At 37.9% G+C, this 14,000-nt stretch overlaps 1 protein-coding gene across 1 annotated transcript in view; it reads right to left on the bottom strand.

Annotated features, from left to right (window-relative positions):
* The window catches only part of TMEM131 (transmembrane protein 131), a 214,486-nt gene that overhangs the window by 54,513 nt on the left and 145,973 nt on the right, over positions 1-14,000 (bottom strand). Inside the window, exons 12-15 of the mRNA XM_059134680.1 lie at positions 5,118-5,226; positions 2,187-2,295; positions 1,171-1,324; positions 907-1,077 (exon numbers count right to left, since the gene is read on the bottom strand). Of these exons, the coding sequence (XP_058990663.1) occupies positions 907-1,077; positions 1,171-1,324; positions 2,187-2,295; positions 5,118-5,226 (543 nt within the window). The remainder of the gene's footprint in view (positions 1-906; positions 1,078-1,170; positions 1,325-2,186; positions 2,296-5,117; positions 5,227-14,000) is intronic.

The raw sequence follows: 14,000 nt of genomic DNA on the forward strand, positions 1-14,000 counted from the left end.
ACCCCCACCCTGGCTTCTTTTCTGTATTAGAATGACTTTTATTATTATTATTATTTTTTAAAGATTTTATTTATTTATTTGACAGAGAGAGATCACAAGTAGATGGAGAGGCAGGTGGGGGGGGGGAGCAGGCTCCCTGCTGAGCAGAGAGCCCGATGTGGGACTCGATCCCAGGACCCTGAGACCATGACCTGAGCCGAAGGCAGCAGCTTTAACCCACTGAGCCACCCAGGTGCCCTAGAATGACTTTTATTCTTTTCTGCTATTCCAACTGTGTGTCTTTACCACCTTACTCTCTTATTTGGTTCTTTTCTTCATGCTGTATTTCCTGATTTTTTTTTTTTAAGATTTATTTATTTATTTGACAGAAATTACAAGTCAGCAGAGAGACAGGCAGAGAGAGAGAGGAAGAAGTAGGCTTCCCGCTGAGCAGAGAGCCCAATGCAGGGCTCGATCCCAGGACCCTGGGATCATGACCCGAGCGGAAGGCAGAGGCTTTAACCCACTGAGCCACCAGGCGCCCCTATAGTTCCTGATTTTGGTCACCACCTCCTTAAATAGTTTCCTTTTTGCCCTCCTTGTATTATTATTATTATTATTTTTTGCTTATTATCTTCTTCCCCTTAGTTTGTTTTCAGTTTCCCCGTGACTATAACTATTTAAAAGCAAAGCCAAGAGAAGCACAATGTGGAAAAGATCTAAATGCCAGCTGTCACAAAAGGATAGATGGCTACTGGGAAGGATGAAAACAAGTCTCCTTGAAAGTACTAAGAGGAGAGATTAGAGCAACTTGTAGAGCTCAGAAAACGGCAAAGTTTAAGCATGTACAAAATGATCGCCTAATAATACCTGAAAACACAAAAGATGGCTGGGAGCTTAAATGTTAAAGGTAGATGACATACTTACATCTAAAAAGCCTGTATATACCCGCACAGGTAAATGAAATTTAGAAGCATTGGTAATAAGTAAAATATTATTATCTATGTGCATGGACAATGTGGAGGGCATAAAAAACAGAGTAAAAATGTATCCTGATTCGTTCGGGAGAATTAAGACTGGTTTGCTGAAGTTGTGAACCTAGGAAATGAGGGGAGAGAAAAAACAATGGGTCAGCATTATCTAGTTGGTAGATGAATAAAATGAAGAATGGGGGGGGGGTCCCAGACATACTTTAAACATTGTTTTGGCTTCTTCTGGTAGCAACACATCATGAATGAGGATAGCAAAGCTGAAAGTGTTAGTCAGGTAAATTGGCCTTTCCACGGGGTCAGCAGGACTGTCTCGAATGTGAAATAATGTGGCAGCATGATCAAATCCCAAATAACTATTTGAAAAAACATAAACAAAATAAATCATTTTTATCTCTATCCGTTAATTTAAAATCCAAGTTCTGTTGTATTAATTTTACATTTAGCATTAAAGACTGTTATGGGAGAATCAGAACTATGAATATTTTAGAGCTTGAGCATACGATTCAAAACAAACATTAGACTGCAAAATACTGACATGTAATATAAAGAATTATTCTCTATTGAATTATATGCAATTGAACAATTAAAATCAAGAACGTATTAACAGAAAGTTTTAAGCTACTTAAAAAAGATCATGTTTATCATTTTTTTGTGGTTTCATATGTAATTTTATTAAAGCTTTTTTTTTTCATGTTTATCATTTAACTGTGACCAGCTTTGTTAAAATGAGTTCCTACCAAGTTGCATATTAAACTATTATTGTTTTAAGTATAATGAAAAATGAACTACATTATATTATTGCCCATTTATAAAAAGTTGTAATTCTAGAACACTGTTTATGAGTTTATAAATGAATATAAATGATTTTGTTTCAAGTGACAATATGCTTTAATAACAAAACACAACCACTTTTATGTTACAAAAGGAGTTACAGAAAGGAAATAGCTCCAATGATTTAAATGTTATTTAAAAATCATAGATTCCTTTTTCTATGTTATTACTGAATCACTAAGACTTCATTTAAGCCCAAATCTTATCATCCCATTTACCTTTTTCTTCTAAAAAAGTAAAAACTATGAAGTGTAAGATGTTTTTTTAATAGTAATTCCAGGGGGTTCATGTGAATTTGGTTACTACTTTTGCTAAGGTCAATTAGTAGAAAAACAATTTACCAATTAGCGGAAGTTGTAAAGCTTATTTTAAAGAGAAACTCACCCATCCAAAACTTCTGCCTGATAAGGTATTTCGAGTTTAGAGTAACTCTTTTCCTTTGCTTTAACAGTTATTTTCCCAGAAAACTGAGATGGTTTTTTTGCCTTTGATGCTAAAAGGAAACATAAAAAATAATCTCTGTCACCTTTTGCTACGAGAGTTTCTACAGAAGTTGAGAGTGACTACCGACTAACAAAATCTTTAAAAAACAAAGTTGAGCTTTCAGATTGGCAAACAGGAGACTTTGACAACATTTTACATCAAATACCACATTTTTCATCCAAAAAAGGGAGAAATATTTTAATTTTCCTGTAATGGGATTAAACAGACAAGGATTTAGCAAGTGAACATAACTGAGGAAGAAAAAAACAGTTATTTGAGCTGCTTCCATGGAGCCTGAAGCTATGGCTTTCCTTATACCAGCGCTTTTCACACTGGGCACTACTAACATTTTGGGCCAGGTTAGTTCCTTCTGGGGTGCAGGGGCTGCCTGTGCTGGGCACTGGACGATGCTCAGCTGCATCCCAGGCCTCTACCTGCTAGACAGCAGTAGCAGCCCCCCAGATGAGACAACCAACAATGTCTGTGGACACTGCCGAATGTCCCCTGGCCTGGGAAGCAAAACCAGCTCCCACTGAGAACCACTGGTTTACAGCTGTATCAAGGACTAACATTCCTTGTATGCCAGAGCTGTGTTATAAATAACAGTAAAATAGCATGAAATAAATATCAGTAAAGTGTCATGGAACAAGAAGTGTCAGGAGCTGCGAGCTCTGACTTTCTGTATTAGCCAAGCCTAACTCAAAAGAGTGTTAAAGCCATCATACTGTCCTCAGAGATGAAGTAAAATCTTTAAATTTTGTAGCATTATGAATAATTCCATCTGGAATTATAGAAATAGATTCAGTTGGATCCATTCTGGGTACCCACTGGATGTTCTTTTCAAAGCAAATAAAGAAGCTGTTTATCTTTATCCCACTTAAGGTAGTTTAGGAACACTTCTAGTTAGGAGAACTTTATGTGAGTTTTGCAAATGTGTGTTACCCAACGTTAGCACAAAGAAAGAAAAATAAAAAAGATGGTATGATATCTAGTATATGGCTATGTCAGACAGTGATTTCAGATTTTTACAACTTGCATTAATCCTCATTTCTTTCTGTTTGCTGTGTAGCCCTGGGCTCATTATCTTAGGAGGCTGTACAATATTCCCACCATGCACTGGGGTGATAGAAGGGGAGGTGGGAGGTGAAAGGTGGAAGGATTTTCCCATGATGATAAAAACCACGTTTAAGAAATGTAGCACTGGTTTAAAAGATGCTTTTCCTTTTATTAATATTACATTATTTAAGAAATAATTTTTTTAGACCCTGTGATCTCAGAAGAACTAAAGGTACTGACATTCATTTATCTCAAGAAGGGGAACATTTACTGGGTTGTCGATTCAGGAGCTGGAGAAGAAGAACTTAGGAGAACTATACAGCACACCTGCTCTTGGTGCACACTCCCCCACTGCCTGAATTTATCAGAAGGATGGATCCTGAAAGTTCTCAGGTTCAGGATACTACCAGCTGCTCTTCTTGTTGAAAGAAGAGAAAGCACTCACTGATGCTGATACTGGTAGACATGACTGTGGTACTCCAGCAACACAGAAGACAATTTATCACAGATTTGGAAGTAACTGGGGCATCAAAACCTTCTACATTACTATTTCCTGATAGCTGGGTTATGAAAGTATGCCACATATTTAATCTTGTTTCTTCAAGAGTTTTCTCTGAGCTCGTAAGTTGAACAGTAAAGCTTGGCATCCAGCCTGTGCACTGCTCCAGAACCTCCCCAAGCTCTTCATGTACAAGGAGTAAGCACAGATGCTCTTACAAACACTGTGCAGAGTCTTCCACACTCGGTAGGGCAGAGTGATCAAATGCTCTTTTCTTTTTTTTTTTTTCTAAGATTTTATTTATTTATTTGACAGACAGAGATCACAAGTAGGCAGAGAGGCAGGCAGAGAGAGGAGGAAGCAGGCTCCCTGCTGAGCAGAAAGCCCGATGCAGGACTCGATCCCAGGACTCTGGGATCAGGATCTGAGCAAAAGGCAGAGGCTTTAACCCACTGAGCCACCCAGGCGCCCCACAAATGCTCTTTTCTGATGAGGAGTTAAGCTGTGAAATGTGGGCTATGAATGGAGGTGGCTTCATCATAAAGCTGAAGTGTAAGCTTCAGGGCTCCTCATTTGCAAGGGCCCTTATGAGAAGAGTCCCATTTGAGTGTCAGTTCTCATTAAGTACAGCTAAGCAGCCACTAAATCACTATTTAAAAATTTCTGTGACAGCAAACTCAATAAATGTTCTAGTAAAGTGGGCAAAGCTTAATAAGAACATGCTATTAAGATATGGTAAAGTCTGGGTCAACATTTCAACTGTCAAAATATATAATATACATGTCTGAAATAATAGTTCTCTAATTTGACAATGCTATCATGAAGGCTATTATTTTAGTGCCCAGTTCTAAAATAATAGAACTGTCTGCCTTGTTTAAAAAGCCAATATGTGAAACTGTTACAGAGAATACTTTATTTCTAGTCTCAAATTCAAACACACTTATGAAATCCAAATACATTACCACTCAATTACAAAAAAATAATGACTTCATCATTAAGGCAAACCTTACTAAGTATATATGTGAAAACCCAGATTACAAAAATTTAATTGTAATCCTAATGTATTTGCTAATACTAATTGCAGTTTACGAACTTGCATTTTCTTTCATGAAGCAATCAAATAAGAGTTTGTGATGGTTTATAAGATAAACCAACCTAAGCAGTAATATAAAATCTGACTGTAAATGGTCAGTGTTTCTACACTAAGATATCAATATATATGCTTCTGGTTTATCAAAATAAGATACTTCAGTAGAGAGAGAAAGCTGAATACTTACCATCAAAACTAATACTTGCAACCTTGGTATATTTACTTTCTGAAGCTTTCAATGTAATTGGTTTAAAGTGTACCGTTATAGCGTCATTTTGTGGTGTAGGTCGAACACTCTGTAAACAGAAAAATATATACAGCCTTATTTTAGTCTAATGGCTCAGTAACTTTATACTGGAGAGTGTACTGAAAAGTGAGGCAGAATCAAAATTGGAAAAGTTTTACTTTATGTGCTCCCTTTCAATAGAACAGGCCAAACTGACACAAGTTCACATTAATGTCATAAAGTGTCTTCATGAGCACTGGGTGTTGTACATAAACAATGAATCTTGGAACACTACATCAAAACCCAATGATGTATTTTATGGTGACAAACATAACACAATTAAAAGAATCTTCATGAAATAAAATGATGGCTAGAGGAAAAGTGTATGATAGGTGAATGTATAAATCTAGAGACAAACTAGTACACTAGGTATGAATACATAAAACAGAAAAGAAAAGTATTTATTTTCTAAACAAGTGCCCAGTTCATATTAAGAGAGAAGGAGACGTGAAGATTTACGATAGGGTCTTTCTTGAAGAACTCCACAATAACAAATATAATATCCTGACTATATGAAGAATGAACATGAATTTGGGAGCTGGTAGCCCTTTGCCAGTAGTTTTGCAGATCCCACTTTTGCTGGTACTTTCTCTATGTCTCTAGGGCATGGCTGTGCAAGTGAGGCATGCTGCTGTTACTATACAGGGCTGTGCTCCCAGCTGTGGGCCTGAGCAATGGGGAGGACTGAAGGGCTGTGTAGCTTGGAGAGGTCAGAACAGTTTTAATTTAAAAAAATCAGATCTTACTATTCACCAACTAAGCCTATAATAACAAACAGTACAAGTTTATAGTTTTGGAGCAAGCTAGAAAAATAAATGCATTTTAAGGTGCAGTTACCTTTTTTTTTTTTTTTTTAAGATTACATTTGTTTATTTGAGAGACAGAGAGAGAACACAAGCAGGTGAATGGGCAGAGGGAGAAGTGGACTCCTGGCTGAGCACGGTGCCTGAAGTGAGGCTCAATCCCAGGAGCCCAGGGGATCATGATCTGAGCTAAGGAAGACACTTAACTGAATGGGCCACCCAGACGCCCCGTTAGGGGTTTTTTATCTTTACCGACACAAAGCATTTTTCATTGGAAAGAACAAAGATCCCAACCTGCTTCCCTGTTTTACAGATGAAGAGAATCTTGTAGTACAGAGAGATGTTTCAATACTTAGGCATCAAGAAGTGGGGCTGGAGGGACGCCTGGGTGGCTCAGTTGGTTAAGCAGCTGCCTTCGGCTCAGGTCATGATCCCAGCGTTCTGGGATCAAGTCCCACATCGGGCTCCTTGCTCCGCAGGGAGCCTGCTTCTCCCTCTGACTCTGCCTTCCACTCTGCCTGTACTCGCGCTCTCTCTCTCTTACAAATAAAAAAAAAAAAAAAAAAAGAAGTGGGGCTGGAAACCGGGTATCCTGACTTGATCCAGGGTCTGGGCCCTTTACTTGGCATCCTACTGCCTAAACATGTGTCAATGAAGTCATGGTACTATATACAAATCTTGATCAATAATATTCCTTTAGAATTCAATTTGAATCTTACTTGGGTCTCGAAACCTTTCTAGGGTTTTTGCTGAATTTTCAGGGGCTTCCTGAACTTGTTGTCAAAGCCTGATGTGACACTCACCAAGTGTACCTGCTAACATGGGCACAGACAGATCTCTGCAGGTCGCGGAGTTCTTCCCCTGGCTCCCTACCCACCCTTCCAGTTGATCTGTAAAAGTGGAAATCTGACTAAACCGAATGAAGGGCAGTTGCAGGAAGGCACAAGAAGCACGTGAGAGGAGTATGAAGAAAAGCTCTTTTTGCATTGTGTCCATGATCCGAGGGAACAAAGCTGGTTATACACATATTGATTAAATGGTAGGGCATCTCCCTTCTCACCGCTGTTTGTCTTTATTGGACCTGATGGTGGTTCTGCAGTTCTCCGAGCTGGAAATCTTAGTAGCCTGAGCTCTTGGCTCCAGGCTCTCTCAGTAGTTTATCTTTCTTCTGAATTTCTCATTTGTTTTTGAATCTCTAATTGGAGCTGCAAGTGGATTTGTTCATATTGATAATATTTATTATCAATAAGCTTGCTGTTAGTAGCAATCATTTTAAATATCAATCCCTTCCTTCCTTGAAGGCTGTGTGTCCATGTGTGTGTTATTTTTAAGGAATAAAACAATGCAGTTTGACCTGTGAGATAAACTACATAATGGAAAGGTCTCAAATACTATACTACTACACTAGTACTTCTTCCAAAAGAATGGAAAGCAGTACAGAAGTATATGTGACAGTCCCATAGTGATGGGTTTATGCACAAAGAAGAAATTAACTATTTAAGTAGAAGTGTCAGTTTGAGTAAGCTGCCCATCTACTCTAGGCCTTATTTTTCCTGCTTGTAAAAACACCAGGATTGGATTATGTATTTTTTCAGATTCCATCTATCTACAAAGTTTTGTGATTCTATTCATTTTGTTCTTTTTTCAAATGAGCCACTTTTCTCCTGAGGTCGAGATTTGTTAGAAAGATGATCAGATAAAGCTCTGTAGTTTGCAGAGGACTGCTACATACTCTACTGAATGTGACAGAGCAGCAACGAAATCTTGACCATTTTCAAACATGCCTAAGGTGGCAGTTCAGTAGGAACAACCACAACATTTTTTGAGTGTTATCAGCCTGCACAAACCAGAAATAGCTAAGCAATGATATTTATTAAAATACAGTCATTCTAAGTTGTTGGTGGGAATGCAAACTGGTGCAGCCACTCTGGGAAACAGTATGGAGGTTCCTCAAAAAGTTAAAAGCAGAGCTGCCCTATGACCCAGCAATTGCACTATTTACCCCAAATACTAGCTATTTACCCCAAAGGATACAAACATAGTGATTCGAAGGGGCATCTGAACCCCAGTGTTTATAGTAGCAATGTTCACAATAGCCAAAATATGGAAAGAGCCCAGATGTCCACTGACAGATGAATGTATAAAGAGGTTGCATGTATATACAATGGAATATTACTCAGCCATTAAAAATAAATGAAATCTTGCCATTTGCAATGATGTGGATGGAACCAGAGGGTACCATGCTAAGCAAAGTAAGTCAGTGAGAGAAAGACAAATACCATATGCTTTCACTCGTATGTGCAATTTAAGAAAAAAACCAGATGAGCATAGGGGAAGGAAAGGAAAATAAAATAAGATGAAAACAGAAAGGGAGGCAAACCATAAGAGGCTCTAAACTATAAGAAACAAACTGAGGGCTGCTGGAGCAGAGGTGGGTCGGGGAATAGGGTAACTAGGTGATGGGCATTAAGGAGGGCACTTGATGTAATGAGCACTGGGTGTTATATGCAACTGGTGAATCACTAAATTCTACCCCTGAAACTAATGACAATATATGTTAATTAAATTAAATTTAAATTAAAAATATATAGTCACTGTAAGAAGTAAGATCTTAGAATACTTGATGAAAAGTATTTTTCTCACATGAAACATATTACTTTAAGATTCTCCTTACCAGAGGAAAATTTTTATATTCAGTATTATTACATATATAATATATATGTATATATATTATAGCAATAGTATTTAATTGATTTGTGTTTTATATGAATGATCTGTTCACTTATTATCATTAAAAATAAAAAACAAACACCCAACCCTAAACCAGTTAAAATTCATCTTCCAAGGAAACAAAAACATGGTCAAACAAACGAAACACTTAAATAGTTGGCCATTCTGGTGGCTTTAAAGGAAAAATAATACATAATCATTAACTTGTATTAAGCATATTTACACTAACAATCTGTTTTAGTATCAGTCACTAACTGCTGCTTACTAAAGATCATTGAGAAGTGGAAAAAATATGGCAAGATTCCCAGGAAAGGCAGCTTGCACATGTTCTAAATATAGTTCTAGCCTTTTCTCATGATATTCATACCCAATTAAAGCTCACTAACTCTCAAGTAAGATTCAAAGGTCCAGGACACTCTAAAACTACTCACAAAAACATTTGAGCAAGTAAGGAAAAAACCTTCCAGAATGTAACAATTGTATTTTTAACAGTAGCTACACAAATTCACTAAAGCTCACATCAAGTTGACAGCGGTAAACTGACAAATACATCCGTGTTTCTTATTCATTATCAGTAAGGAAACTTTATGCAAATGTTCCTCTTAAGATGTCTCATGCAAATTTATTCCATCATTTATTCCACACTAATGTTTTTTAAGTGTTGAGGAAAATCATATTCTCGGAGTTGCATTATACACCATCAATGTCTGGTAGGTATCTTGTCCAATTGCAGGTAAGAAACTTTTATTTTGAGACACTTGCTTTAGGGGTCCCATATCTAGAAAGATGAAGAGACTCTGAATTCCCTGAAGGGGAATTAAAAAACCCTCCAGCTTCTGATTAAGATGTTACATATTTGTGAAATGGACAGAGGCAGGGACACTTTAAAAAAAATGTGTCAGTTTCTATGTCTGGCATGCTATGCAGAAAGGGGAAAAAAACCTTAGGAAGCTCTCTTAAAACTCAGTTTCCATGGTAGATGGGCCTGTCCCCTGGCTGATAAGGTAAGCAGTCTAAGCTAACACCATCTCAAGTGGACCAGTGCAATAGACTCCTAACTCTATGTAGTGCATTCTCCACAAAGTAGCTACTACGATCTTTACAACACAGATGATGACCCTCACAAATCAGATGATGTCACTCCCTTGCTTAAAATTCTGTAATTTGCTGTTGCACTTATAATAAGATCTAAACACTTCTCAAAGCCCAAAAGCCATGGCCCTCACCTTATACATTCAACCCTTCCTTGTTTCCCATGACATCCAAAGCTGTTCCCGCCTCAGGCTTTTGCACTTGCTTTTCACTTTGATGGGAACTTTCATCTGCCAGCTTCTCTTATGGGTGCCAACTGCTTACTCTTCAGTTATTACCTCAAATGTCAGCTCCTCAGAGACAACCCTATCTAAACCATCTCCCTCCCCCAACTTACATGCCACTCTGTTTCTTTTTTTGTTAGAACTTGGTTCAATTTACAATTATGTTGTATACTGGTCATCAGCCTCCCAGCTAAAAAGTGAGCTCAAAAGGGGTGGAAACCTTGGTTGTTTGATTTACTGCTGTGTTCTCAGTACTTAGCACAAAAGCTGGCATATAGCTGACGCTCATTAAATATTTACTGGGTGAATAAAGGAAGAATGAATGAGGAAATATGACAAGACTACCAAAACACTGGCAGAATTTAGGCTCTGGATATTAGAAAAAATACATACACAGGTAGCTACAGATGCAGATATACAGACAGGTATTATAGATCAAAAGGATTTTAGTAGAAATACTACATATGAAATTAAAATGATATATTTGCAAAGATTTGATTGGTATCATTATATACTAATATACTTTTAAGTAACTTTTGAGTTTTTATGGTTGAAGAAGTCTTTAAAAAAAGTTCTGATTCATCTACCTTCTTTGGAAAATCAGAACCTGTGTATGTTATAGGACTGTTGTATTAAATAAGGTAATCCACGTATTAAATAAGATAATCCATGTAAAGAACCTAACATAGTGCCTGACCCATAGTAAGAACAAAAATGTTGACTTATAATGTATCCTAAAACTCTAAGAAAAAGGAGGAACATGAGCCTCTTTCCTTCTCTTTTATAACTGAATTTCCTTCTCTTTCCTAACTATGGTATTTTTTCATTCATATTCTTATGATTGGTAATTTCATTTTAAAGAAAACGTTTATTGGAAAAGGCATTTAAAAAACAAGATTTTATTTATTTGTTAGAGAGAGCACAAGCAGGGGAGAAGCAGGCAGTGGGAGAAGCAGACTCCCCCCTGAGCATGGAGTCTGATGCGAGGCTCTATCCCGGGACCCAAGGATCATGACCTGAGCTGAAGGCAGACACCTGGGTGACTGAGCCATCCAGGTGTCCCAAAAGACATTTGTTTCGGTCCATTCATTGTATGTAAAAAGTTGGACAAAATTGCTTGGGCTAAGTAAAGTCATTTTCCCATCAAATCTCTAAACCCTCACATTTGGAGAAGTGATTGCAGGCGTCAAGTGTGTCCAACAAGAAAGCTCTCACAACGACCCTGCCCTGTGCAATGGTGTCCCACAAACAGAAGAAACCAACCATGGACAAACAGCACGGAGAACACACAAAAATAAAAATTATCAGACATCTCAAATTGAGGCAACAGCTGGGTGATCCATCAGTGACAGTCAATGTCTGCCCTACAGGCGAAGAGCTGCCGTCTGCAGCAAAAAAGGGATCTTCCAGTGTGCTGCCAGAAAGCTGTGCTAGGAGAGGCTTTCCCAGTGGAGAAAGCACTTAAGCTCACTCCAGAGAAAAAGGGCTGGGGGGAGTGGTAGATATACTACCACAGATACAGTAAATGTGCTCTATGTAGCCAAATGGGCTAAAGAAGAAATCAGTATCAAAAAGTTCAAAGAAGGTAAGTAGGTTGTAGCCAATAGAATCTAAACAAATCTAGCAGAAGGAATTATATTCTATTATGGAGGAAACCCAGATAAACGAACTCAGAAATTTTTTAACAAAAACAATCATAATTCTGGGTAAAGAAAGATTTCAAAATGTTAACATTTTAGTGATACAGAGGGCCTTTGCATTTCACTGACCGGTACAACCTAAAATGTGTGTGTGTTCATGGTTGGAGAGGGAACTCTAACAGATTTCTTTTTTTTTAGTTTGCAAATGTGAGGATAATGGTGTCAAGGGAACAAAGGGGTTCTCCTACTCTCTACCATCTTTACTCATCAGCTAAAGGATGTTTTAATGGCAGACAAAAATAGAAAATTAACAAAACCAAAAATTAATTCTTTTAAAGATTTTATTTACTTACTTGACAAAGAAAGAGAGAGAGAGCAACAGACTCCCTGCCAGGGAGGCAGCCCAATGTAGGACTTGATCCCAGGATTGTGGGATCATGCATTACTGAAGGCAGAGGCTTAACCGATGGAGCCACTCAGCTGCCCTCTTTCAAAGGATCAACAGAAGTGACAAACCTTTAGCTAGACTGACCAAAACCATCTTTAAATACAGAGAAGACTAACTTACTTAAATCAAGAATGAAAAACAGGACACTGCTACCTACTTCACAGGGACAAAAGAATCATAAGGGAATACTATGAACACTGGTACACCAACCGATTAGAAACTTGAGACACAGTGAAAAAATCTCTAGGAAGACAAAAGCCACTGAAAGTGAAGCAAGAAGAAACAGACAATCTGAATAGGCCTAAAGAGACTGAATTTTAAAACTTCCCACAAAGAGAAGCCCAGGCTTACAGGACTTCATTGGTGAATTCTACCAAACATTTAAGAAGAGTTAACACCACTTCTTCCAAACTCTTCCCCAAAATAGGAGAGAATACTTCCCAACTCATTCTACTGGAAAACAAGAACAAAACACAGCTACCTTTATAAGACAACAGGTATTTTAACATCAAACAAAGAAAACAAGTATATTATTACAGAATGGTCCTTGTCCAAAAGGGTGTTCTTATTAACACACATATAACTCACATCTTTATAAACATTTACACTGTTCTTATTTTGCTCATTTTTCCATATACTTTGAAAATGTCAATATAGTTAAAGAGACAAAATCAGTCCCTAACCCCTCAATATAGTAACAGTCAGCATTACGTATTTAGGAAAACATAATTAATTATTGCTAAAATAGGAATTACAAAGATATCATACAACAGAAATATTCACTGTAATATTTTCTTATGTAAAAGGTCATTACTAGAGAACATGGTGATAGTTTCATTCCACAGAGACTTTGATGGTAATCTTTCCAAAAACTGAATCAAAAAAAGTTTTTTAAAAGCAAGCATATAAAAATATTTCACTAAAGCTGCTATTTAAAAAGAAAAATAACAAAACAAAGAGATATAACGCTACTATTCATACTGTTGTGTTTTGTTTCAATGGTACCAGGGTGGCCAGGTCAAAAGAGCTGTTCCTTGTCATCTGTGGTGGGGTCCCAACCCATAAGGACCCCCTGAGAAGGACGGATGTGAATCACAGCAGACCCAGGCAACTGGACCACAGGTTTCTTTCAGCCTGCCAACAGTGGACAGGCAGGAATTCCAAGTGGGGCAGTTTCAGCCCAGAGTAGAGTTGGGGAAGCTCCCTACCAGATCCCATCTCCCTAGTTCTTCTACTTAGCAGCAAAAAATACTAGGTCAGACAGCAGGCCACTGCCTGGATTATGATCAATGAGCACAGTTACTGCACAGATATGGTTACCTGGGATGACCATCTCTTGCTCCCTCATTTAGGATTTGCAAACTCTCCTCTCTTTGGTCCATGCTACCAGCTGGCTAAAAACTCTGGATTTGGCCATGGATGGACAAAGGTCCCTAAGTCTCATGCCCATTTGATGTATCTCATTTTATCAGAATTCTCTGATTTAGGCTACTGATATTAGCACAAATTATAATAAAAATGTACTACTTTCTTTTCCCATTATTTCCTATATATGTATCTTCAGGACTTCACTAGGAGGTAAAGTTGTGGACCAATGCAAAATTTGGGTCTCTCTCTTTTTCCCTAAAATCGTGGAATGGCTCCCCAATTCCACAGTAAGGCCTAAAATTCACTTGTTTCATGTGCATCTGTGAGGGGAAAAGAGGACCCTGGTTTGTAGTCTGCTATCTAGCATGCTGTAGTAGTTGCCAGTTAGAAGGATACTTTGGACAAATACTAACAGCATTCTCCCAATACCTACCATATCTCTTTGCTTTATTATTATTTCCCAACTCATCTGAACCCTT

Source organism: Mustela lutreola, chromosome 9, assembly GCF_030435805.1.
Source record: "Mustela lutreola isolate mMusLut2 chromosome 9, mMusLut2.pri, whole genome shotgun sequence".
NCBI lineage: Eukaryota > Metazoa > Chordata > Mammalia > Carnivora > Mustelidae > Mustela > Mustela lutreola.